Source organism: Triturus cristatus, chromosome 7, assembly GCF_964204655.1.
Source record: "Triturus cristatus chromosome 7, aTriCri1.1, whole genome shotgun sequence".
Lineage (NCBI taxonomy): Eukaryota > Metazoa > Chordata > Amphibia > Caudata > Salamandridae > Triturus > Triturus cristatus.
In genome coordinates, this window is record NC_140590.1 from 525,659,563 (window position 1) to 525,686,455 (window position 26,893).

General features: G+C 49.8%; 1 protein-coding gene across 1 annotated transcript in view; it reads right to left on the reverse strand.

The window, feature by feature from the left end:
• MGAT5B (alpha-1,6-mannosylglycoprotein 6-beta-N-acetylglucosaminyltransferase B) overlaps positions 1-21,488 on the reverse strand; it is an 819,262-nt gene extending 797,774 nt beyond the window's left edge. Inside the window, exon 1 of the mRNA XM_085616896.1 lies at positions 19,106-21,488. Within this exon, the coding sequence (XP_085473022.1) occupies positions 19,106-19,173 (68 nt within the window). The 5' untranslated portion in view covers positions 19,174-21,488. The remainder of the gene's footprint in view (positions 1-19,105) is intronic.
• Positions 21,489-26,893: the final 5,405 nt, after the last annotated feature.

Here is a 26,893-nt window from a genome sequence, read left to right on the forward strand (position 1 = left end):
TAAGCTGCAGGAAAAAACGAAACTTGAACCAGTCCTTTTGTGGATGTGCTTCTAAAATATGCCGCTTGACTCCCCTGGAAATTCTGATTCTATCCACTCTTGAAACACAATTCAAAATCTTCCTCCTCAATAAGTGCCTACCTCACCACACCCCAACACATGCACAGCCCTAGGTGTGCGGACGGATACTAACACTGTACCTTCCCCTTATGTCGGACTGGAGCCATGCCTGGGATTTACCCTACTGAGACGGCGCGCTAGGATCATGGAAAGGGCTGAGCGCCTCACTGCTCCACCCCTCCGGGGGTAGTCATGACATACCTGCATATAGTTGGCTTCATTGGATGCATTCTATTCCATGGTACTGTGAGTTGCACACAGTTCTTGGGGCTCTCCGGTCTGAGACAGTGTGCTTTTATAATGCGTTGAATTGTCTTACCGTTGCTGCCCTGTGCGCACCTGGGGGCATATCAACAAGGGCTTTATCTCTGCTTTTTTGGCTTTAAAAGCCAAAAAAGCAGAGATAAAACTAGCACCCTATCAACAACAGGGTGCTAACATGTAAATTCGCATGTTAGCACCCTTTTACTCTACGCTTCCCCTTGCATCTCTAATGAGATGCAAAGGGGGCGTTCCAGAGTAAAATAATAGGAGAAATGTCGCTAAGCGACATTTCTCCTAATATCAAGAATATCGCTAACCCTGTTAGAGACAAAAAAAGCAGCGCTAACCGCGGTTAACGCTGCTTTTTTACGTCTGGTATTTTTCTAACTTAGCCATGATATCCTATGGAAGGAGGATATCATGGCTAAGTTTGTCTGTCCCTATCAACAAGCTAACGTGAGATTATCGCTGGGTTTCCAGCGATAATCTCACGTTAACCACTTAGCACCAGGATTTTTATCGCTATTGAGATAAGCGTTGTTAATAGCATGCTATCTCAGCGATAAAAATCGGAGCTAGCCGGCGATAATTATCCGAGCGCTAAGTGCGCTCAGCGATAATTATCGCCGGTTGTTGTTGATATGCCCCTTGGTATTTTGTTGCTTTGTTATATAAAGCGCTCTGATGATCTAGGGTCTAGTAAGCATTATATAAAAACATTAAACAAGTAAACAAATAAGCACAACACGAAACAGCCCAGGCCGGGATCACTGGGATAAGTCCATTTGAGACTCTAGGCGCTCGATTAAAGTTTGGAGGCAATATCGAAATCAGTAGAATTTATATTTCTGCAACCATTTAATGCATCCCTGAATTTAAATTTCGTGGAAACACACCATCTGATATAAACCTAGGTGGGATTTATCGGCTGCCCTTAAAAAACCCTAAAGACATCATGGAAGATATCTCCACCAATATGCAGGGACTAAACGTTTGCTGCCTAAAGTAATGTGCTTTGTTTCCAGTCGCTACTTAGCTGGAACTCCTCAACCCACTGTTGTTACTTGTTTCTTCATCCTCTGGTGACACAGTCTTTCTCCTAAAATAAGTCAACGCATTGATACCTACCTGACTCTTACCCACTTTGGCTTCTAAAGGTAAAAGCCATTTCCCAAGGTGCTTCCCGGTTTTCTAAAAGCTCCATAGTATGGTCTGCAGCGTCTGGTCCTAATGGAGGATTATTGTGTACCCATTGAAGAATGCCAGCATTCACTCCCGATTCTAGCATTTTTTACACTATTACTTTGACATATATGGTAGCCAAGATACTAGTGAAGATTGTAGCACATCGGCTCCAAACCCGCCCCACAATTCCTCACTTGCTCTCACCTTTCAATCAGGGCTTATGCAGGTAACAGGAAGCAAGAGCTTTTGGGATTAACCACAGGAGATCACCACTTTACAGTATTTTGGCAGTCCGATTCCAAAGACATGCAAGAGGCGGCCATGAAGGCCCCCTGTGATCCTTGGGGCTTGTGAGCCCTGCTCTCCTGTTTAGTGAAGGCATAAGACTGGGTGTTATCCAACTCTTAACCATCAAATGATGCTAAAGCATTCCTTCGACACAAAAGGTCATCTCATCCTATAGAAATCGAACTTCTCTCAGCCTTTCTGGGCTTCCCTTGAGATTGAGGCATAAATAAACAGCTCTACGGTTCCAGTACCTATTTGCCTTTTAACACACAACTATATTTATAACAAGCATTTGCAATGCAATAGGTCTCGCATTGTTAAAGTTTGAGCTATTGGTGTTGCATTATTTAGCAATGCCAATAGCTCAAACTTAATGCAAGACCTATTGCTTGTTGATCTTTTTAAGAAATATATAGGTTCGTAATATTCTGTGTTTCCGGGTTGCATGAAAGCAAATCCGATTGTTGGACATATTCTGTACGCAAGTTTTGTCAATGGTGGACGGGCCCAATGTAGTGTGGTACGATCACTGTGAGGCAGTGTTTGGGAACCCACAAGGTAGGTTAAAAGACCCCTCACACACCAACCTGGTTGGTGTCATGCTTCATCATTGGGGCCCCAACCGGGTGGCCGAATGCCCCCCGGTTGTGCTGCGACGCCTGGCTACAGCGGAGCTGGTGTGGTGCAAGAGTGTGATGTAGTGATAGTTAAAAACATATATCTCTGAGAATCCTTGCCTTTGGGAGATTTTATTACTGGCGGCTCAGGATATAGACTAAAAAGCAGGGTATGTGATGCAACTACTGAAGAAATAATTATCTACTAGTTGTCTGTGGTGTAGGTCTACATGTTTCAGCTCTCGTATAAAAATGTGGAGCTTTCGTCAGGACCAGTGCATTAAGTGAGTGGCAAAGTGTGAAGTGCCACGTGGTGAGTGAAAAAAGTTAAAAAGGTTGTTTACCTACACACTCGCTAAGGTGTGTGGACACAGTGTCGGCGCAATTGCGGACACTGTAGCGCAAAACACTATGGCTGAGTGAGTGAAATCCGGGACTTCGGGAGACCACAGTAGGTGCCAGGCGATGGTAGCTTCTCAATCAAACTTGTTGTGAGGAGCGCCCCCCTCCCGTTTCCTGTACAGCGCTCTCACTCAGCCATAGTGTTTTGCGCTACAGTGTCCGCAATTGCGCCGACACTGTGTCCACACACCTTAGCGAGTGTGTAGGTAAACAACCTTTTTAACTTTTTTCACTCACCACGTGGCACTTCAGACTTTGCCACTCACTTAATGCACTGGTCCTGACGAAAGCTCCACATTTTTATACGAGAGCTGAAACATGTAGACCTACAACACAGACAACTAGTAGATAATTATTTCTTCAGTAGTTGCATCACATACCCTGCTTTTTAGTCTATATCCTGAGCCGCCAGTAATAAAATCTCCCAAAGGCAAGGATTCTCAGAGATATATGTTTTTAACTATCACTACATCACACTCTTGCACCACACCAGCTCCGCTGTAGCCAGGCGTCGCAGCACAACCGGGGGGCATTCGGCCACCCGGTTGGGGCCCCAATGATGAAGCATGACACCAACCAGGTTGGTGTGTGAGGGGTCTTTTAACCTACCTTGTGGGTTCCCAAACACTGCCTCACAGTGATCGTACCACACTACATTGGGCCCGTCCACCATTGACAAAACGTATCTACATCCAGGGGATACGGACGTACCTCTCTCTTTTCCCTAGCTCTCTCATTGTTCTCTACATATTCTGTATGCCCCTTGAGTGTGAGAGAGTTGTAGTATGTAAAACGATCTTGGATTGGAGCTTTCTCGGCATCTCAGCCAATTCCGGTGCGTGCGTGGAACTTCTAAACGCTAATTGGCTGTGAAGCTACTGCTAGGCATGAACACTTTCTCAGCTGTATACTCTCCGGTTCGGTGGGTGCCACGCAGGAGGGAACTGGCAGGCTGACCTGGTGCTAACATTTGGTCTGTAGGGCATGCGCGGTACCGGTCACTTTCGCGTGCCCAGTGGCGGCGCGTGCAGCCGGTGAAGACAGCGCCTGTCCCCTTCCGGGGCTCCCGTGGTGAAGAGGGAGACCCGGCGCCAGAGAGGAAGTGCGGGAGCAGAAGTCCCGGGTCCCAGGAGGGGGCCCGGGTGAAGAGCGGCCAGTCGCCATTCAGGAGGATTCCCCCCGCAGACTGGGTGAGTCAGGGATTCTCCATTCGTACAGTGGTTTGTTTCCTGAGCGGAGCGGAGTTGGAAAAAAAAAAAAAAAGCGAAAGTGAAACTGCATGCTGGCTTGCGAGGGAAGGGGGACAGGAGATGTGCACGACGCGTGGCTGTAAGCGCGTACACAGGCTCCAATCCGCCAAAAGCCTGCGCGTGCCCATCTCCTGTCCCACTTCCGAGGCAAGTCAGCAACAATAGATCTCGCTGGCGACAGCAGTGCTCCGCGCTGCGTTCGCCAGGCGAGACCTAAAAAAGGCTGGCAGTGATCACACCTATGAACTAGGCCAGAAAACCTGTTGGAAAGGGCTGGGATGCTCACTCCATCACCTGCAGTCCTCTTCTCTGTATTCACTTCTTAGCCCAGTTATTTGGAGAATAATTTGTTTAAACTTTATTTCCCCCAGGAATTCCGCCGGCTTTTTCTGGAATCAAACGTTGCTGGAGACATCTATGAGAATTATCAGGAAATGCGAGGATGCAGCCAGGCTTTACTGACTCGTCTCCCGGTAATATGGGAGGTGCTGCTATTAGTGCAGAAAAATGTACGGTTACTTCTTAATCAGACATTTAGTCATCTTTGCACAATAACTGCCCTGCCAAATGACAGAATCTATCTCCCTTCTCTTTGATTTACCTGCCTGGTCACAAGGGTGGTATGAGCTGAAACTTTGTTGAACTTGCAAATGTCTGCTGCTCCTATGACCAGAAACACAAAGCAGAATGGCAAGCATCCAGACATGGCTGTGCATAGACCAAACCACGACATATATTCATTCCTAGATGTGGTGTGCTTCCAAGCTGGATGCAGTTCAGTTAAAAGCTGTGTGCGCTGGAATACCATAGGCTTGTCGAGCCCCTCTTGACCCAAAGCTCCTACCCAAGCCCCTTCACACCCCGCATGCACACACACATGTGAACAGTGATGGAGCACAATTCGAAGGATATTTAATCTATCTTCCATCAACTATCATTAGTGCAGCAGGTGCAGTGGCACAGGGGTCCAAAGATGTAACGGGCCTCCTGCGTCCCAGTTATGGTGGTTGTCCAATACCAAACCAATGAAGAGAGGGCCTATTTTCCTTGCTTCCTTTGAAACCCATAGCACTATTGCTGAGCCACGGTCTCTAGGCGCAACATAGGTGTATTAAATATCCTGTGCCATATCTGCTCATTCCCCGCCCCTCCCGATTAAGGAGTGAGTGGTCTAAGCCAGTTTTGAAAGTTTCTGAACAGTTTTATTTAATTGCGGGTAAGTCTTGGCTTTGCAAGGTTATTTTTGCAGCACAATATAATATTGTGCTTGGAGTCAAGCCAAAGCCTAGCTACATACACGTTGGTATAAATGTATATTAAAATTACCTAATGGAGTTTGGAAAAAAAACAACTTTTAGGACCTCTTCCATTGCACGAGCAAGGGGCAAGTAAAAAGCAACTCGAAGGCACAGAGAGTACCAAGATATATATACTCCTGCCTTGTGGCACCCAAACTCTAACCTTCTTATTTTACCATCTACCTCGTGGTCAACCAGAACAAACAAAAAAGTTAGGGTGGCCTCCATTCACATCACTCTTCGAAAGTCTCCGCCACCATCCTGAACGTGGGGTGAAATACCAATGCGCCGCAAAGTGCAGCAACGAGTGTGCAGGGCCTTCAACAGAACCGGAAGAAAGGCCATTCTGAGGAAAACCTCTCAGGAAATAACTTGTATCGGACTCAAACAGCTCGTAACGACACCTACTCACGCCGCTGGACACACGCTCGACCCCATCTTCTCCGCAAGCCCCCACGTCTCCTTCAACCACACCACCGAACCACACTGGACCGACCACAGATGCGTTCACTTCACCTTCAGAAAACCCACCACACACCACCGCACCCAACAGCTACCACGCCGCTGCTGGGGCAAGGTCACCGAGGACCAACTGACTACCGCCCTTGCCCTGAGACCACCCACCGACCCCACCGACCCAGACACCGCCGCAACTAACCTCACACAGTGGATCAACGACTGCGCCAACACCCTCGCCCCTCTCAAGACCTCTACAACCAACCACACCAACAAGAAAGCCGCCTGGTTCACCGAGGACCTCCGGATCTCCAAGCACACCTGTCGGAAGCTGGAGAAGAAATGGCTCCACGACCGAACTCCAGACAACCACACAGCCCTCAAGAGCTCCACCCGCAGACACCACCAACTCATCAGGACCGCCAAGAAGACCGCCTTCAAGGACCGCCTAGACAACAACGCACACAACACCAAAGAGCTCTTCAGCATCGTGAAAGAACTCTCCAACCCCAGCTCCAACACCAACGACATCCCGCCATCTCAAGACCTGTGCGACTCCCTGGCCACCTTCTTCCACCGCAAGATCACCGACATCCACGACAGCTTCAACTCCGACCCCCCCGCACCCACCACCGAGTCCACCACCCCTGCCACTACCACTCGCACCAGTCGCCTGACCGTCTGGTCCAGCGTCAGCGACGAAGACACCATCAAAACCATGAACTCCATCCACTCCGGATCCCCATCGGACCCCTGCCCTCACCACGTCTTCAACAAAGCCAGCGCAACCATCGCGCCCCACCTCCGAAAAGCAATCAGCGGTTCCTTCGAGACAGCGACCTTCCCAGAAAGCTGGAAGCACGCCGAGATCAACGCCCTTCTGAAGAAGCCCAAGGCAGACCCCAAGGACCTCAAGAACTTCCGGCCCATCTCCCTGCTCCCTTTCCCAGCAAAAGTGACCGGGAAGATTGTCAACAAACAGCTGACCCGCTACCTCGAAGTTAACAACATCCTGGACCCTTCCCAATCGGTTTTCGCAGCAACCACAGCACCGAGACCGCCCTCATCGCCGCCACTGACGACATCCGGACCCTGATGGACAAAGGAGAAACAGCCGCCCTCATCCTCCTGGACCTATCAGCAGCCTTTGACACGGTCTGCCACCGCACCCTATCAGCACGCCTCCATGACGCCGGTATCCAAGAGAAGGCCCTGGCCTGGACCACATCCTTCCTCTCCGGCAGAACCCAGAGCGTCCGCCTCCCACCCTTCCGCTGCAAAACCACCGAGATCATCTGTGGCGTCCCACAGGGATCCTCCCTCAGCCCGACGCTGTTCAATATCTACATGGCCCCCCTCGCCCACGTCGCATGACAACACAACCTCAACATCATCTCCTACGCCGACGACACCCAGCTGATCATATCCCTCACCGAAGATCCCCACACCGCCAAAGCTAACCTCCACAGAGGAATGAAGGCCGTAGCCGACTGGATGAAGGACAGCAGACTGAAGCTGAACTCAGACAAGACAGAGGTCCTCATCCTCGGACCCACCCCATCAGCCTTGGACGACTCTTGGTGGCCCACGTAACTAGGCACAGCCCCGGAACCCACGGACCACGTACGCAACCTGGGGGTCATCCTCGACTCCACTCTCTCCATGACCAGGCAAGTCAACGCCGTCTCCGCGTCCTGCTTCAACACCCTCCGTATGCTCCGCAGGATCTTCAAATGGATCCCCCTCGACACGAGAAAAAACGTTACCCAGGCCCTCATCACCAACAGACTCGACTACGGGAACGCCCTCTACTCAGGAACTACAAACAAGCTCCTGAGACGACTCCAACGCATCCAGAACGCTTCGGCCCGACTCATCCTCGACGTCCCCCGCCACAGCCACATCACACTCCACCTGAGAGGCCTGCACTGGCTCCCCGTCAACAAAAGGATCACCTTCAAGCTCCTGATCCACGTACACAAAGCACTGCACAACACCGGACCCACCTACCTCAACAACCGACTCAGCTTCCACACCCCCACCCAAAGCCTCCGCTCAGCCAACCTCGCCCTCGCCACAGTCCCTCGCATCCGAAAAACCACCACCGGTGGCAGATCCCTCTCCTACCTCGCCGCCAAGACCTGGAACACTCTCCCCACCATCCTACGACAGACCCAGGACCTGCTGGCCTTCAGAAGACTCCTCAAGACCTGGCTCTTTGACCAGTAGCTCCCCCCCCACCCTCCCCAGCGCCTTGAGACCCTCTTGGGTATGTAGCGCGCTCTACAAATGCAGTGATTGATTGATTGATTGATGCAAACCTCATGGTTGCCTGGGTGATACCCTGAGGCGGGTCCAAAGACCGTCCCTGCATTGCGTAGGCAGATACTGCTCTGGGGCCTTCACAAACCTTCCCAGGGTGTCCCAGCGGGGTCACTGACAATGGCGTCTTGTCCTATGCCAAGGTGTGCACAGGTGGAGTTCGAGCAGGTTTTACTCACGATTTGTGTCTAGGTTCTACTTGGTAAAAATCAAATGGCAAAAGCTCGTACGCACATGATGGAAGGGTGGGGGGGTGCTGAAGCACCCCCAAACAAACCAGGCCGGAGTTCTGAAGGTGAGTGAGTGATAAAAATGCATTCAAATTTGATTATTTCTTATCATATTGCTGTGCGCTCAACCACAGGGGTCAAATATCAGGGTATTTTTTCTGACAAATTGCTGATTATTTTAACATAGAGATTTGTGTTTGCCTTTCCTTCTCTGACTGCAAATTGAGAAGATTATGTTGAATAAACCCGGGTGCCAGCATATTTTGGGGGAAAAATGCATCGATTTGATATTACTGCACTGCTGATGAAGATCCGAATTACACTGTATGTTTTTGGTTACACCTCTGACTCGTCGCTAGAACTTTTTATTGCCCCATACAGAAATTACACATGCATAATATTAGAGAGCGACCCATACATTATGCACACATACAGCACACTTCGGTATCCAGATTATATAAAGGTAGAGTTTGTGACTCTTAGACAGCATTGCATACGTACGCATTGATTTATTAAGGTGTAAGTCTATGCCTGAAGTAAAGCCTTGAAAATTGCTCTCTAATCTTGTTGGATAAGCTATCTCCAGATGCATGCTGGTATAGGTTGTGGTTGATTTTAAGTCACTGTGGTAGTTTTGAAAAATATGCAATAAACATGTAGCTAATTAAGGGCAAAGAGGTTGCATGGCCTACATACAGCGAGACAGTGCATGTGCCTCAAAAAGACTGACAGGGCTGGAGCAGCCAGTCACCTGACACACACCAGGAGACGTAACTAAACTCTTCCCAGCCCTACGACTTCTACAGAAGCACACACCTGCCCAGAGAGCCCCAAAAGCTTTTATAGGCTCATCCACCTCCGTGAGGTAAACCACATGAGAAAAGGTGTCGTTAAGTTGTCACATTCTAGGCCCGGGTACAAACACCACCATTTTACATACTCGCGCATTTAAGTTGCCTTCTTTTCTTAAACATAAATACATTTGACACTCATTTTCTTGTGTGCTTGTGCAGGATAATATTCTCTGTATTGGCTTTGTTTACATTTCCACTTTGTAAGCATATTATCAAATACCTTGAACATTCTGTACACAGGCTTATTTTACTGCTCAGAATGCTATTTTGTCCGTTCGGCGACAGAGCTATCACAATAGAATCAACAATAGCAGGCTGCCTGGGACTTTGGCATGGCAACTTGGGTGATGTTTATTATATAAACAACATCACTCCCTTGTTTAGGTAGAGGAGCAATTAGCTGGCACTAAGGTCATCTCATGCCGGAATTCCAGCCCAGCTGATTCCAATTTACCTCTCGCAAGGGATGTTGCCCAGCTCTCCACCAAGATGGGCACCCTGATGACACTTACTCACAGGTAACGGGGGAGTTAGATCACCCTACAGGGATTCTGTCAGATTAGCCCACCCTAGGTGCACTAGGACAGGCAACGCTAGGAAAGAGTACAATATATTACAATACTTATATGCAAGCATATATTCTCTGTAACAGTTAAATGGTTGTTTATCTTTTTCACCATTCTCATAATGCTTATGACGTTATTTTGCTTCCTTTTATTGATACGACTAGCATAGGTAATAATGCCCCCTCTGCAGCCCAAGACATTTTTCAGTGGGACCAGATATTTGCCACTGCCTACATGGAGCGATCACATAAGGAGTCAAAGAAGCAACATTCCCACCATAAATAATGGGAAAAGAAAAGATTAGTCCCTATCCAGCTGTGAGATGGAGGTGAGGTCAAAGGTCCAACACAGTGAAGGTCAAAAGTCAAAGGTCTAAGCTCTTTGGGCTCATGTACTATGTCAGCAACCACCAGAAGGACAAGGGGGGTGTATTCTGAACTAAGCTAGGACAGATTTCACGAAAGACAAATTGAGACAGAAGAAATGTAGCGCTGAAAGGTATTGCTTCAAGCCACTGTTCTACAAAGCAGGGGAGAGCCTCACTCTGCCTGTGGATGTATGCTTAGAAGATCATTATTAATTATAGCGTTGTCAGTATAATGGCATTAAGTCTAGAACTCCTCTATCAGCCCGGGCAGAAATGTACAAAGCAGCCACCGCATTGTCTCTTGCAAGGGAGCGTGACAAACAAACCTGTCTTTGTGCATACAACGTGTGTTCTTCCTAGAATCATTATTTATTTAAAGAACGGCCCAAACGTTGCAAATCAAAGCACAGTTTTACAAATATATTAGCTAAGCCCTTTCAGGCAGGACATGCCAGAGTTTACAAATGGCCCCGTCGGCCGCGCTGCCCAATGCACTCGAACCATTCTGCAACTTGCTGCTTTTCCCCTAACAGCTAACAAGGTGCCCTCTGTAATGTTTTTACCTGGTGGCCTCTGAAATCGAAATTACCAAGTGGCAACAGCGATAGGCTATGTCCGGCAGGGGGCTGTCCAAGATGCTCCTCCTTTCATCAACAAGGATGTTATCTCACTGGTGAGGGGTGGCTTCCTGGCTGGTGACTGGTTGAATATGTTAGTGGTGTACTGCTAAGAGATAATGACTAGATTTTGTCTTCAAAATGCTCTCACTAAAAACGCAGCCAGATTTCGCCCCAAATGGCTTCAATCCTCAGCTTCCCAAGAGCAGTAGGAATGCTAAGCGACCTATGCAGTCCTCATGTACTGAAGGAGCAGCTGCCTATCACCCGTTCAAGGATGCTGCGACACTGCCCCCCGATGCACGCCCCTCGTGCGGGTCCACGGTGCTCACCCCCCTGTTCAGTTCTCCCCAGTACCGTGTGCGCCTGCGAAGCGGCTGGTAAAATACAGTTACCTGCATTACGTGGGATGGATCCCTATTTTCAGGGGTGGTTGCCTGACGCCATATTTCCTCCACTGTAGAGCTACTTTCCACTGTGTGTGTGTTTGTGTGAGTTGTGTCCCAGTGGGCGTGGTTTCTTCTGAGTTGCAGCGTCACTCTTTTATGTTGCCCTCCTTACATCCTAGGATTGGCTCTTCAGCTCGCTGAGACTTGTGATCTTGCCCACATGCGGCCTCCGGTAGCGGCTGCTGTGCAGCACGTTTGCCTTGAACTTGGATTCAGCGTCCACCTCTGGGTGAAGCTATTTATGTTATGACAGCTCGATAAAAACAGAGTTACTGACAATCTTTGACTAAAGCAGTCACCATTTTGAGCTGGGTCCAAATACGCTAAGCCCCAAATATAGATATGCCTGGGCCTTTAAGCCAGTTCTTCAAGAAGCATTTGACCTTGAACTTGCCCTGCAAGACCTATGCTAGGGCTCTTCACGGCACAGAGCTGCATGCGACCCCTCTCCCGCCACAACTTATTGCCTAATAAAGTGTCTGCCTAAACTTGCGCTTAAGAGTTGCTTGGAGGGACTAAAACACTCCCAGCGGGAAGAGTGAGGGAGGAGACCAGGACCATCTGCCTGCCCTCCTGGCGCTGTGGATGCAGCCTCAGTGAGCTAGAAGGGATGATGGAACAAGCCTATCCAGCGATCGTCAATGATGACCTGTGAAACTGAAGGAGCACAGCCTCCTGCCTTACTCCTCGTGAATACATGAAGAATACGTTGCAAAGTTTTGAAACAATCATTTGGGGGGGGCAATCTAAAAAAGTGCAATTGCGCCAAAAAAAAATCTTCTGGAAAAATACGCTCCTGCTGGAATATTTTATCCGCACATCTTTCTTGTGTTAATTGCAACCCCAGCTGACGTTATTAAATGCATGCAACTTTGCAAAAAAATTATGATATCAGACCCCCTCCTCCCCCCCGCCTAAAAAGAACTTTATTTTTCCCCAGATAAGCCTTATCTTCCTCAGCCCACCTTTGAGTGTGAACTGCTCCCCCTGGTTTGCTGATTTACTGGCAGGTGGTCTGGAGACCTGGATTCCCTGACGACCTCCTTAGTGAAGAAGGTCCAAAGCCTTTTTTCCCCTACTGGACCTTGAATTTGAGGTTCCTGGGTTTTCTATCAGCATCCAGTTACCTTACACTTGAACCCATACATCCCCGTCCAGTTAAGGTCCCCATGTCAGCAGGAAGCCTCAGGTTAAAGAAGGTTTCATTCATGACAGGTGGTTTACGATATATTGGGCCTTGAAAGTTCCTAGAAGACCTCACTTTTAACATCAGACGTACATGGCCCCTAGGACTAGAGCTATGGAGCCCTGAAATTGTTTGAGCACCCACAGGCTTTGGCAGATGTTGCTCGGTGAAGATCCAGTACCATGTGTGGGCATTAGAAAAGTCAGCACCTGGCTGTTTCCAGACACAAGCTTGTAAAGTGCGCTTTGTAGCCCTGTCCATTTACTGTGGTCGGAGGGAGCCTCACGACCACCATGGACAATGTTGACGCATTTACTCCTGTGGGAGATCTAACTGGTTCTTTCTCAGTTTAGGAGTATGAGCCGAGCCGGCTAAACTTTCATGACATATAGTAAATGGAGTTTGCTGTGCTCGGCTGTGCTGAACCCTCGTGCTACGATGCTTTTATTGCATTAGCCACAACAGTAATCCTGAAGAAAGACCTTCTCCACAGGCTTACACTGAGTCGAGTTTTGGCCTCACAGACATGCAAGAGATAGGTTTTGGGTCTTAGTTCTACTACCGTAAGTGCTGAACACTTTGGGTTTATCATTGTGTTCCGCTTTAACTCCTCTTTTAGTCTGTCGTGAAAAATATTAGTACCTTTCTGAAAGAAACACCTATGATTGAGATCCATTTCCATCAAATTTGGTTTCTGGGCGCTGGCCCCAAACCACTTTGTAGAGTGAGCCATGACTGCTTCAACACAGCTACCACTGCAGAGGCGGCTGAACTAAGGGAGGAATGGCGAGCCTTTGCAAGCAAGGAGAGGAACAACACACAACCCAGCGGCTGTGCTGCCTGGTGTCCCCACCGGCCTGGGACCTGGAGAAAAAGAATGACAGTCAGCTCGCTATTGAGTAGCAAAATGTCTGACACCAGGCAGCAACCTGATAGCGCTGAAAAACAACACAGAATGAGGTAGACCCTTGAGGTACCACAACCATCACGTGGAGGCAGAGGACATATGAGAATCCATCTTTACAAACTGGGAATCACCAGCAAGGGAAGCTGAGAACAGAGCTGGGACGCTGCCTCCAACCGGCAGGTCTGGCAGACGCAATATTGTCTTGTGATCACCTTTACCATAAACCACCAAGATACAGGTCGACACCAGCAGCCAGACACCCTGCACACACCGCACACTCGAGCGTTCACACACTGCTCTCAGGAGGGTCCATGTGATGGGCGACACCAGCAGCCAGACACCCTGGACACACCGCACACTCGAGCGTTCACACACTGCTCTCAGGAGTGTCCATGTTATGGGCGACGCCTCCAGGCAGGGCTGCTTTTTCAGCACCTGCTGCTCACTGCCGGCTGCTTTGAAGTCGAAATTGCAATTTTAAACGCAAAATAAAAAGTTACGGGATACAACGTGATGTTGGTAAAATATCCAATGCTGGCTAAAGGTGCCACGTGTAACACAGGTCCCTTCAGAGGTGTGTCTTCCACCGCTTCCAAGGGGGCTGTCTGTCGGCACTGCTGCCCTCTCTTGAATTGCTCGCTGTGTGAAAAACATGTTCTGCTGTTGCTTGCACTATATTTATTTATTTTTATTTTTAACAATTTATATAGCACAACAGCTGCCCCAACAAAGGGGCGTCCCAGCGCTCCTGACAAGGACTAAGCCCTCAAGGCACCTTCCAACACAGATTAGACTTTGGGGAAGAGATGGGTCTTAAGGGCCTTCCTGAAAGGCAGATAATCCCTTAGACCACTAATAGATGCTGGGAGAGAATTCCACAGCCTGGCTGCCTTATGCCTAAAAGATCTGTCGCCTGCCCTGGTTTTCTTAACCCGTGTCACCTTCAACAGGTTTTGGCTAGAAGATCGAAGTAGGCGTGTAGGCTCATAAGGCTGAATCAAGTCTGTTAATATCTGTGGAGAAGCCAGCTTCCATGCCTTGAAGACCACACAAAGTGCCTTGAACTCTATACGTCTTTCCATAGGCAACCAGTGTAGTCTTCGAATTGCATCCGAGGCAGAGCTAGATCTACGTAGACCCAGCAACATTCTAGCCGCAGCGGTCTGGACTCTCTGTAACCTGTGGACCTCAACCTTATTGGCCCGCAAATAGAGAGTCGAAGCATAGTCCAGCCGTGACAGGATTGTGGCTTGAATAATCAGCTGTCTAGTGGGGGCATCAAAGAACTTAAAAATAGACTTAAAGCTCCTAAGCAGCCCAAAACTATAGGTATTCTGAAGGAGAGACGCGTCCAGTGCTCCTGTCCCTGCTGTCCCATTGTCATGCTGTGTGTGACCCAGCTCTCTCTGAAGTGTGCGGGTACTTGCATTGCAGAAACCTGAGCGGCGGCTGGTCTGTGCTGGAGGGGAGGGCACGGCAGCTGCCTCTGCCAGCAGTGCAGCAAGTCCTACGTGGGCCCTGGTGCAAATGAGCAAAATGGCCCCTTCGACTGTTTGGGTAGAAAAATACAGCACTCATCAGGGTTCAATGGGCCACTGATGAGTGCTGTATGGGTGCAGGCCAGTGTGGCCTGGCCTGTATTGAGGCTCCTCTCTTGGGCTTTGTGCGATTGCATCCAGATATATCACACAAGAGCGAACCAAAGCAGGAATGGAAACCAAAAGCAAACCTTGCAAAGCGGCCCTGCTGCCTTCCTCCTCGGTCTGACGGCTCTCCCGTCTCTTTATTTCCCCTGACTCTCTCTTGAAGCTCCCACTGTGCCTGCTACAATTAACCCGGGGAAGCTGCAGAAAGCCAAAGGGGGGCCAGCAGTAGCCCCCTGCTCTAACAACGGACCCACAAAGACACCAAGGAAAGGCGGGGAGTCCTGGAGCGAATATACACTTAAAACCAGACCTTTTGGTAGTATCAGATACATGAGCAACAGAAGGGAAATTTTGTGAATATTAGATTCGAAATTATTTACATTCTGGAAATATGAGACTGTGAATTAAACATCACTGAGGCCTGGGAAGGGGCTAGTGGTCTTCGGAGTGTCTCAGCCACCCCGTCTCTCCACTTTCCTCTGCAGTCTCTCACTCTGGCAGACACACCCTTTCCCCCCTCCCCATATCTTCCTGAAAGCTTACAGCTTCACATATCAAACACCACCTCCTTCCTCTTCAGCACTATGTTGTCACTCTGCCCTTCTACGTGTACTTCCTTGTGTCACCTCCCTTCCACCATGCCCTCTCTCACGCACACGCAGACACACACACTTACAGGGACAATCTCACTCCTGCCAACGTGGCACTTTCACTGCTACTTTTTGAACAGCTGTGTTACTGTGTATGCATCTTTCATACACGTTCCCATAAAATGGTAATTACAGTCGGCCCATATGTGATAGTTGCTTTGTGTGCGTTACAGAGACGCCAATGACTACATGAGCGTGTAGTCTGAACATGTTGGAAACCTACTGAGAGGCCGCGGTAGAAGCTTGCACTGCCTTCAGCCTCAACCCGAGAGCCCGTCATCATGCCCCGCTATGAGCAAAACATGCCACTCACACCAGGATATTAACCGGTAACTTACAGGTGACAGTTCACCATGTGTGCTCCACTGAGTAACGTGTTGCCTGAGCAAAAATAACTACAATAGCACAGGACTGGGAACATTCAAACACTCTCAGGCAATACAAGATGAAGTGAAACGAGGAATGTAGGCAACGGCATCACTGGCATGGATTACCTGGCGGGGTTCAAAGTCATTGTTGGGAAATCGATGTCTTTTGTCTGTAAAGTTAAAGACATGAATATACGGCCCAGTAGGTACCCGGCTGAAAGTCAATTTGTACTCACTTCTGGGTGTGAGACCCACTTAGAGCTCTGACTAACTTGTATGTGTGTGAGGGAAGTTACACAGTAGCTGCCGGCACTGCAACTGTTGAGAGAAGAGAACACGTGCCCTGTTGCTTCTCGTGCTGTTCCTCCTATGTTTGTGAAATGTGTGCCTCACTTGTGTGTGTGTCTCAACTCGGTATGGGAGGAGAACATGTAGCTATGCTGTCCGAGCTGCAGCTATTGCATGAATGTGTATGTGCGTATCTGTGAAATGTGCACTGTTGCATGTGCTGAACATGTCCTGTTGTACAGAGATGGTGCACTGCTGTTGATGTGCTGAACATGTCCTGTTGTACAGAGATGGTGCACTGCTGTTGATGTGCTGAACATGTCCTGTTGTACAGAGATGGTGCACTGCTGTTGATGTGCTGAACATGTCCTGTTGTACAGAGATGGTGCACTGCTGTTGCATGTGCTGAACATGTCCTGTTGTACAGAGATGGTGCACTGCTGTTGATGTGCTGAACATGTCCTGTTGTACAGAGATGGTGCACTGCTGTTGATGTGCTGAACATGTCCTGTTGTACAGAGATGGTGCACTGCTGTTGATGTGCTGTAACTGTTCTCCCAATGAGGGAACTTTGCGCTGCTGGTGCTTGCATAATACCTGCATATGTGAAGCGGTGAAGCTTGCACAGCTGCTCCATGAGCGCTACTGCTGCACGAAAAATACCCGTTCTGTGTGAGGAAATAAAGCTTGCACTGCTGTTTCAGCTGCTGAAACTGTACTGTGAAAGAATGTTGCACTGCTGCTTGCACAATGCCTGTTTTATGTGAGCGAATGAAACTTGCACTGCTGCCTAATAAGGTGTAACTGTTGTTTGTATGAAGGAAATTCACACTATTGCTGTGCGCGAAATGCAGGTTGCATGTGAGGGTATAACGCACAGCAGTTTATATAATGAAAAATGACACTATTGTTTCCCCTGCAATCCCTGTGCTGTGTGTGGGAGGCATGCTTGCACTGCTCTAGTTTCTGTAATTGTTTTTAATATGATGAAAAAGATAGAACTGTTGCTGCTCATGCAATACCTGGTCTATATATGGGAGGGAAGCTTGCACTGCTGCTGCTTGAGCTGTAACTGTTCTATTGGTGTGAGGGGAGCTTGGATTGAGGGCACACACAGTGCAAATTGGCTTGATTTGCACAGGGGTGCACCCTGGATGCACTGCGTGCAGACGGGCTCAGAGTGACCTATTACAGCAAATGTGCTCTCCCCGATGCAGCTGTGAACTCACGCCTTCCCTCCTGAATTGCAGTTCAGCTGTTTGAAGCAGGTAGTCCGCCCCTCACTGTGCAGTCAATAACGTGGCCTCCTTTTGAAAGGAGGACAGAGTCTGCCCTGCAGGCGGTTGCAGTGATTGGCTGTCCCCACATAGATGGGGGACGGGATGTCTTGGGAATTCTTAGGGCACCTGATGCCCTTTACAAGAAAGTGCCCTCAGGGAGCACACTGGGTGCCAGCTCTATGAGACACATATTCAGTGTGTCTCCTGACATCCTATTTGCCACTCAACCAGAGTCTATAATACAGCACTGTCGCAGAGGAAAGTTTTTCATCATTTGCATGGGGCCATGTTCCCTGAGATTGTACGTGTGCTATACATGTTCTGGTGCAATATGGGGAATCACAAGTGTCTGTGGCCTCTTCTGCAAATCTAAAATGCCCCAAGATGCACAAAATGGTGCACAGGCCCTGTGCACTTCTGAGATGCTAGGTGCGTTCTGTCAATGCTTTGCTAGGTCTCTGTATCAGTGGAGCTTGCACTGCTGCGTCCCGTGGTGCATGCATTCCCCATGTGTGAGGGACGATCTCCCTGCGGTTGCATGTGCTATAGAAAAAAAACATATACATACATGGGTGTATGAATGAAGGTTAGCTGCTTCTGTCCAGCCTGAACCGGTTATATGTATTTGGGCATGTTGCACTGTGGTTGTCTGCACAGTACAGATTCTGTGCATGAGGGAAATGTACACTACTACACCTTAAACTGCACGTGTGGTTTATGTGTGGGGAGATTGCACTGTGGTTGTCTACACCATTCAAGTTGTGTTTACGAGGGATGCTGTTTGTCACCGGTCTTGTGCCTGTATGAGTGGGAAGCTTGCACTACTGATGACCAAGGTGAGGAGAAACTTGAATTACCGCTGCCATGCAAGTTCTGGTCATTGTTAGAGTTAAATCGTCTCTCATCTTATAGCGCTATACTTGTTTTGTGAACACGTGAAGTAATTTCTCCACCGTTCTAACCCCTCCAAGCCGCCCCCCCCCACCCAACTACCACCATTCACAAATAAAACCCAGAACCAGATCTGCCATCTTTAGGGTGGTCTGACTCTCCGTGGTTTGCAGCATGGTGGAAGCTATCACTTGTGCAGCCTGTGAAGTGCACCGGCGACAGGCTTGTGAGCGCCCCTCTGTCCCCCCAAGTGTTTCTGCATTTCACCACGTTACTGGGGGTCATTTCCCTTGGTTGCACTGAGGCGACAGGTGAGGTGAAAGGAATGGACAAAGGCTAAGAGGAAGCGAGGAGCTCGTGAGGGTACCGTGATGAAAAGGGGTCGCGGAAGTGGGCAGCGCGTGAGGTTACCCGGATGGGCGGAGAGATGAAACGATAAAGTGAGGAAAGGGGACAGAGAAGAGGTAGTGGGCAGTAGGTGAGACTACAGTGATGAGAACTGGACTATAGAGAAGAGGAAGAGGGCAGAAGGGGAAGTTACAGTCAATAAAAGGTGCCAGGGAAAAGAAAGTGGGCAGAGACGCTAAAGTGGCATACTACTCACCGAAAGGGCCGCAGGGTGATGAAGCATCGTCTGACCATAATTGTCCCATCCGAGGTCACCGAGACCATGGCTCAGAAGTCATCCGACTGGACTGCGCAGGGGAGGGGAACAGCCCTGACGCTGACCCCGGGACGCATGACCCGGGCAGCACTCCGGTCCCGACCTCCTGCACTGACGGTCACGTGAAGGCGCCGGTCAAAGAGACCCGAGATCGAACAAGACCAATTCCAAAGTAGGAAGCGGAGGAAGAGCAACAGAGCCCGTGCCTACCACGGACGCAGCAGCAGGCCGCGGAGGCTGGCGGGTCACTGAGGCAGCTGTCCACGGTTGCAGCGGTACCACGGAGGCGGTGGCGCTTCACAGAGTCAGGTGTTCCACAAGGTCACAGGATATCCCACAGAGACGTCAGGTATTGCACACAAAAAAAGGGGTACCCCGGAGAAAAGTGTTCCGCGGATGCAGGTATTCCTCAGAGTCGGGCAAGTATCCCGCAGACCGGTGCTCTATCCAGAATCAGCGCGTCCACGGGGTAGGTGTTCCGCGGAGGTATGTGTAGTAATGGAGGAAGCCGCCCTCAGACCGGGGCCGGACCTCGGAGCCAGCGGTGTTGAGCGAATGCGCCTTCCTCCGAGGCAGGTGTCGGCGGACGCGCCAGTTCCTCTTTCGGTTCCACCTCTCCGTCTGTCGCGTTTTATCGCCTCTTCCTCCACCAGGGAAGGCGGGACTGGGAAGCGGGGTGGTAGGGTGTCAGGAGAGTCACGAGTCAGCAGGTGTGTGAGGAGGAGGCGTCGGGGTGCCAGTACTCACAGCCACACATCACCTGCGGCGGAGCCTCGAAGCGCAGGTACGTGCAGGGAAGTGATGAGCGTCACACGGGCATCCCGAGGGGACCCGCGAGGACACGCTGCACCACGCAGAAGAGTCCGGATACACAGTCCCTCCGCAGTTCTGTCCTAGGGAAGAGCTGGTGATCAGACTCACGTCACCTGTGTCCTGTAGAGAAGGGTTGGTGGTCAGACGCACAGCACTGTCCTGTATCCTACAGGGACCTGGGAGTACTCAGGCTCAAAGCTTGTGCATCCCGCAGATAGATGCAGGTGCTCCGTCACAACGCATCTTTATCACAGGAAAGTGTTGGTGTCCCCCCACCAAAACACCTGCATCTCATAGAGAAGTGTTGGCAGTCAACCAATCAATCATTTATAAAACAAAACACCCGTGGGGGTCTCAAGGCGCTGGGGTTGCTGGTTGCCGTCTGTAAACCCTACTCGTCTGCAGAGAAGTACTGGTCTTTAGTCCCAAAGCACTTGTACCTCGTAAAGTAGTGCTGGTGCCCAGTCTCACAGCACGAGCATCTTCCGGAAAAGTACTTGTGCTAGGTCTTATAGCACCACTAGCCTGCAGAGAAAGGCCACAAGATCGATGTTCCCCGAGAAGTGCGGATTCTCACAGCTTCGATTATCCAGCAAGCCAAGAAGTGCTGGGACTCTGCATCGAACCACCTGTATCCTGCACACAAGTACAGGTCCTCAGTCTTACAGCACCCACATATTCTGCAGAGAAGTGTTAGTGCACAGCGTCATCGCACTATTGTCCCCCATAGACGTGCAGCTGCATATTCTCACAGCACGTGTATCCTGCAAAGATGTTAATACTACGTCTCAGTTTCCCACAGAGAAGCGCTGGCACTTACTCTCAAAGCACCAGCATTCTGACAGAAGTGCCACAAGGGATCCCCGCACCTTTGTTGTGAGGAGAAGTGCCTCAAAGCACTTCTATCCTACAGGAGTGGCGTTACTCAGGAGTGCCACAGTTCCACTGCTCCTGTGCCCTGCAGAGAGGCGCTATCCGTTTTTTCGGGGGCCCGGAGTTATATAGTTCACCTCACACATCCACCCATTTACCATTCGAGTGGTAGCTGTGCTCGGAACCGGTACGCTTCAGTCTCCGTGGCCCCGGGTGCACGCAGGGGCCGCTCTTTGATCTATCTATCAGACCCCGCACACAAGTCTTTACTAGTGACTAGTGCCACACGTCCAAGCCAAGGGAGGTCTTTGGCAGCGCCCTGGGAACGGACAAGGCCGGTGATGGACACCTGAGCTGGGGTCTTGTCCGGGTCAGGGAGCCTTCCGGTGAGCTCATCTACTATTGAGGTTCCCCGTCTCTCCCATCATCCTCGTGGTTCCTGGTAACTCGGTCTGTCCTGGTGCCTCGGTGCACCTTCTAATATGGTGCACCTTTTGCTCTCTCACGTCGTGCTTCTGAAGCCTCTCGTGCCGGAGATCAAAGCCGGGGCGCTCCCCCTGGCCCCGGGGGTGCCCGTGCCACCATGCCTCCGCCAGGTGCCGTCTGCTCCCGCCTGGTTATGGTGAGAGCGGACTGCATTGTTTGCAGCTGAGGCAGAGGTGGCGGCCGCCAAGGCAAAATGCCGATAGCACAGTAACAATGTAAGGTGAGGGCGCCACCCAGTGACGGCTGGCAGAGGTGCTGGGCTTCCACGCAAAGCCAGGATGAGTCCTACAGGGAAATCAGTACCAGGTCGAATCATGCACAGGCGTATGAGCTGAGCAATGGCCCCGAATCACCACAGGTCACGGTCTGTTTTCAAGAAGCGAGCGACGAGGGAATGTTTAATCAGGCATTTGTAAAGCAATAGGTCTCGCATTCTTTAGAGTTACAGTTATCGGCGTTGTAAATGACAATGTCTGTTTCAGGAAGAGGAAAAAGGCGGGCCCACATTTTAGTAGTATTGTGTAATTTTAATCATGAATTTTTCTTCCTTTTTAAAATGATTTTAAAGGTCTTATTTGGATCACAGCAAACTTGTTTAATACTCATCTTAACCAATGTATATATGTACATTTATTGACTTGGAATATTTTTATATGTCCCTTTGTGCTTTTATGGTCTGTTTATAAAGATCGAATAAAGCTGTGTGACTGACTGACAATGTCTTTTACCTATGCGTTTTTGGTCTTGAGTGTAGTGGATGTATGAATAAAGGCACAGCGGCAGCACTGTCTAGAGGACCGTTGGACTTGGCCCTTTTTGCAGGGTCATCCCTGAACTTTCTGCCTTCCTCCTAGTATTTTTTCTGACCTGGTGTTGGTGGTTTTAGGACTCTGGGCACTTTATCACTGCTGCCCGGTGTAAAGTGCATCTGCTCTCTATGGTAAAACGTGGTAAGATTGGTCCACACCTGTTTGGCTAATGTAATTCATCTATCAGTACCCAGTAATGTGGTAACTCATATACACGGGGCCAGTAAATCAAAAGCTACTGGTGGGCTTGCAGTGCTGATTGCGCCACCCACCAAAGTAGCCTTTCAAACCTGTCTCAGGCCTCTGCCATTGCAGGGCCTACGCGCCCAGTTGCTGACACTGTGACGTGGCACATAAAGTGAGTGCCACATCTGTGGCTCCGCTTTTACTACATATCAGTCACCCTTAAGGTAGGCCCTAGCTAGCCCTATGAGCAGTGTGTAATGTAGGTAAAAGGTAGGAAATGTGCCTTAACTGTGTGGCATGTCCTGGTAGTGACAAACAGCCATTTTGGTTTCTCACTACTGTGAGGGTGCCCTCTCATAGGAATGCATTGGGGATTCCCTGATAAATGTTTCACTGGTAATTCCTGATCTGAGACGGGCGGAGTGGTCAAGTTTGGTATGTTTGAAATAGTGGTAATAAATGCTGTGCAATGGTGTTTGCAGATTTATTATTACTATTTTAGAAATGCCACTTTTAGAAGTGGGCATTTCTGTGTGCTATGTATCTTTGTGCCTGCCTGATGTGTATTGCATGTGTGGCTCTGGAGTGAAAGGGACTGGGGAGTAGCAGTGGCTCCAGAGGGGATGGGTGAGTCAGCACTAGCCTGAATAGGCAAATCTGCATTTGGAGTGGTGGTAGGAGTAGCACCTGAGACTGAATGGGACTGTGCCTGCCTTCCACAATGCTGGCTCCGCCCCCCTGTGGTGTGTCTGAGGCCTGAGCCTACACTGACAAAGGAGGTAGTCGTGCACCTTTAGAGGAAGGTGTGAGTTCCCCCAGAACTGGTTTGGACCGGGCGCAGATCCCTGTGCCAGGGGGAAGAACAAAGACTGTAGGACTAGAAGTATTGGGGCTGGGACCCCATGTGAGTTGAGAAGACACTGCGTGGACTTGTAGCCAGCAGCTGCTGGCTCTATAGACTGCACCTGGCCAGGGGGAACTGGAATGCTGGCAGGGGGGAACCACCATTGAGCTCCTTTTGCCTATTGCCTGCTCCCTGTTGGGGCTGCAAGGAGGACTGCCAGCACTTAGGAAGGACTCTGTGTGCTGTCCTGCTGCATCTACCCTGGTAAGGTGTCCCAAATGGACCTACCAGGGCTGGGTGGTCTGCCCTGTAGGTGGGAGAACTTAGTGCAGGATGAGCGCATTATTTTTCTTACTATTGCCCTGGTGAAGCACATGTTGAGTGCTAATTACGCGTCCTGGGGCTGTGTGTCCTTTTTCCCATTCAGCGGGAGAAGCAGCCGCCTGGCGGTAGGGGTGCGCTGAGGAAGGAAGCATTTAAGGCCCCTATCTAAGGAGCTGCCGCCTCGGGACTGAGCCCCCACCTGTGGCACCAGTACCGTGGCTGCAATGAGGTAGGAGTCTCGTACACACTAGCTGGGGCAGCGGCATTGGTGAAGGAGGAAAACCCTGGGGCGGGGTTCCCGCTTTGACTCGCAACACTGACGTCACTCGGGTGGGTGTGGCCTTACCCTCCATGGAGCCCAGAAGAAGTCATGGCCACCGGAAGCCAGGCAGGAGCAACCAGCCGTGTGGCTGAGCCTGACCGTGGGCGGGGCGAGGCGGTACTCTGCCACATAGGAAAGAGAGAACGGAGACTTTGCTCTGTGTGTGCGGCTGGGAACACGAGACACGCCTGGGCTGATGGCACTGCAGAAAGGAGCAGCGTCTCCCACGACAGCAGGGGAGAGGTCGTGTGCCGCTGGACCGAAGAGGTCCTGGCGAGGAGCCCTGCTTGGCATTTCCAGCATTTTCGCAGCTGCGCCGCACAATCGCGGGCAGCTGCATTATATTCTTCCACATTGGGGCGTTTTCCATTGAAGGAGACAAGGTGAGCTGCAGGCGGGAGACACCAGGGAGCCCTCCCGCCGACGTGAGAGTGCACGGCCTGACTTTGGCAGCGAGGGGGCTTCTGCCGCTTGTGGTTTGTGCAAGTGTTTTTCCCCCCGGGGTGTGGACCTACCGGGGGCATTGGGAAGGATCATTGGGGGATGGAGTGGAATCTCAATGGGGGTCCCCGATCCTCCGTATGAACCCGTCGCATTTGGTTCCAGCGGCTGTGCCACAGGCTTGTGGGCAGCTACAGTTCACTATTGGAGGCATTTGTGAGTAGATGAGGCCCTAAGGTGGTTCACTGTTGGGGTGGGGGACCAGATGTCATGGTAGATGTGAGGGTGGCCTGAGCAACATGAGGAGGGTGTTGCTGCTCACGGGTTGTGCATTGCAAAGGCCCCTCATAGTTGGTCACTGCAGTGCCCTATGTGCTTATTTATAGCAAGAGCACCCATATGGGTAGTAATGGTGATCTGCATATGTCTGAGAGGGGCATGACGTGCTTATGATTTTCATGATGTGGGCATAGCTGCAAATATTTACAATGGTGCACTGATGATTCTATGCATAATGTGCTATGTTGAGTACTGTTATGATGTTTAAGTCTTTGCTAAGGGCCCTATAGCCAGTAGATACTGGTTGTTTTCACTACTAGTTGGTTGTGATTTTCCCTACTTGTGTAATGGTGATGACAGTGGTCCGATTGGCCCTGTAATGTACATAATCCCCTGTAAAGCCATACCTAGTGCCAGGTGGCACAGTGTATATATGTGATTGCGTTCTAATGTGTTTTATGAATAATACAAAGGCTATTTTTGATATTACCTTGTGTGGAGTTTCTTTTGTGGTGTGCCTAGTGTGTTGCTGCTGTGTGAATGGTGTGCGCAAACGCTTTACACATTGCCTCTGGGATAAGCCTGACTGCTTGTGCCAAGCTACCAAGGGGTTGAGCAGGGGTTATCTTTAGTGTGTAGCTCCCTTGCCCTGACTAGAGTGGTAGTTTCTGCCTGGCTTAGGCGCTTGCCCTAGCCAACCAGAAATCCCATTTCTAACATGGACTTATAATGAGGAATTACCACTGGGACCAGAGAAGCAGCTGCATCACTGTCTAGAGGATCCAGAATGAAGAATTACCACCGGCACCAGAGAAGCAGCTGCAGCACTGTCTGTAGGCCTTAAAATGAGGAATTACGGGCGGGACCAAAGAAGCAGCTAGCAGCACTGCCTAGAGGACTAAGAATGAGGAATTACCACTGGGACCAGAGAAGCAGCTGCAGCACTGTATAGAGGACTTAAAATGAGGAATTACCGGTGGGACCAAAGAAGCAGCTAGCAACACTGTCTAGAGGAATTACAATGAGGAATTACCACTGGGACCAGAGAAGCAGCTTCAGCACTGTCTAGAGGACTTAGAATGAGGAATTACCGGCGGAACCAAAGAAGCAGCTAGCAGCACTGTGTAGAGGCCTAAGAATGAGTAATTACCACTGGGACCAGAGAAGCAGCTGCAGCACTGTCTAGAAGACTTAGAATGAAGATTTACCACAGGGACCAGAGAAGCGGCTAGCAGCACTGGCTAGATGACTAAGAGTAAGGAATTACCATTGGGAACAGATGCAGCTGCAGCACTGCCTAGAGGCTTTAGAATGATAAATTACCAACAGGACTAGAGAAGCAGCCACAGCACTGTCTAGAGGACTTAGAATTATTAATTACCAACAGGACCAGAGAAGCAGCTAGCCGCACTGCCTAGTGGACTAAGAATAAGGTTTTTCCACTGGGACCAGAGAAGCATCTAGCAGCACTGGTTAGATGACTGAGAATGGGTATTACAACTGAATACAGAACTGCAGCACTGCCTAGAGGACTAAGAATGGGGAATTACCACGGGAAACAGAGCTGCAGCACTGCCTACAGGACTAAGAATAGGGAATTACCACTGGGAACAAAGACACAGCTGCAACACTGTCTAGAGGACTTAGAATGGTCCATACACAGACCTTACGTCTCTGATCGGTAAAACATAAATTAGCACCGTAATACAACGGACACAGGTTAAATTAAGCAGCACCATGAGGCCCTTAGTTGGGGATATTTGTGCTTCATGTATAAAGTAAGAACTCTTCAAAACGTTGGCACAAGTGGTGCTAAATGCTGAAGCTGCTCCCCGGTACTTCCAGATCGGAATCAATCCCTATTCCTGCAGGTCCCCTCTGACAAATCGAAAAGCTCTCAATCATTTATCAGAAACTGTTTTAGCAAACAATCAGTCTTCGTGGATAGTGGACGAGTCAATTAAAGCAATTAGAAGCCGACTGAGTAAAACTCAGATGTCCAAAACAATCTCACTTTCCATCCCCCATCAATCCCAAGCGCATGTTAACCCATTTGTCTTGACTGACACTGGACACTAAAGAAAGGTGGCTGGCCAAATACAGAATAGTTTGAGACTCCAGCCAACGGCTCAGCCCTCTTTTTGCACCACAAGGCAGGTAAAGTGCCACAAGAGAGAGACCAGTCAGTCTATGGGGCAGTAGAATAAACATACCCCCTTGGACTGCAGGGGCTGTGCAGATCACGAACATGTATGTATATGTTTACTCTCAAACATTTAGGGTGAACAGAAATAAGAGTCTCAGTGCCTCACAATGGACACCGATAATGTGAGTCTAATATTAAGACCAGA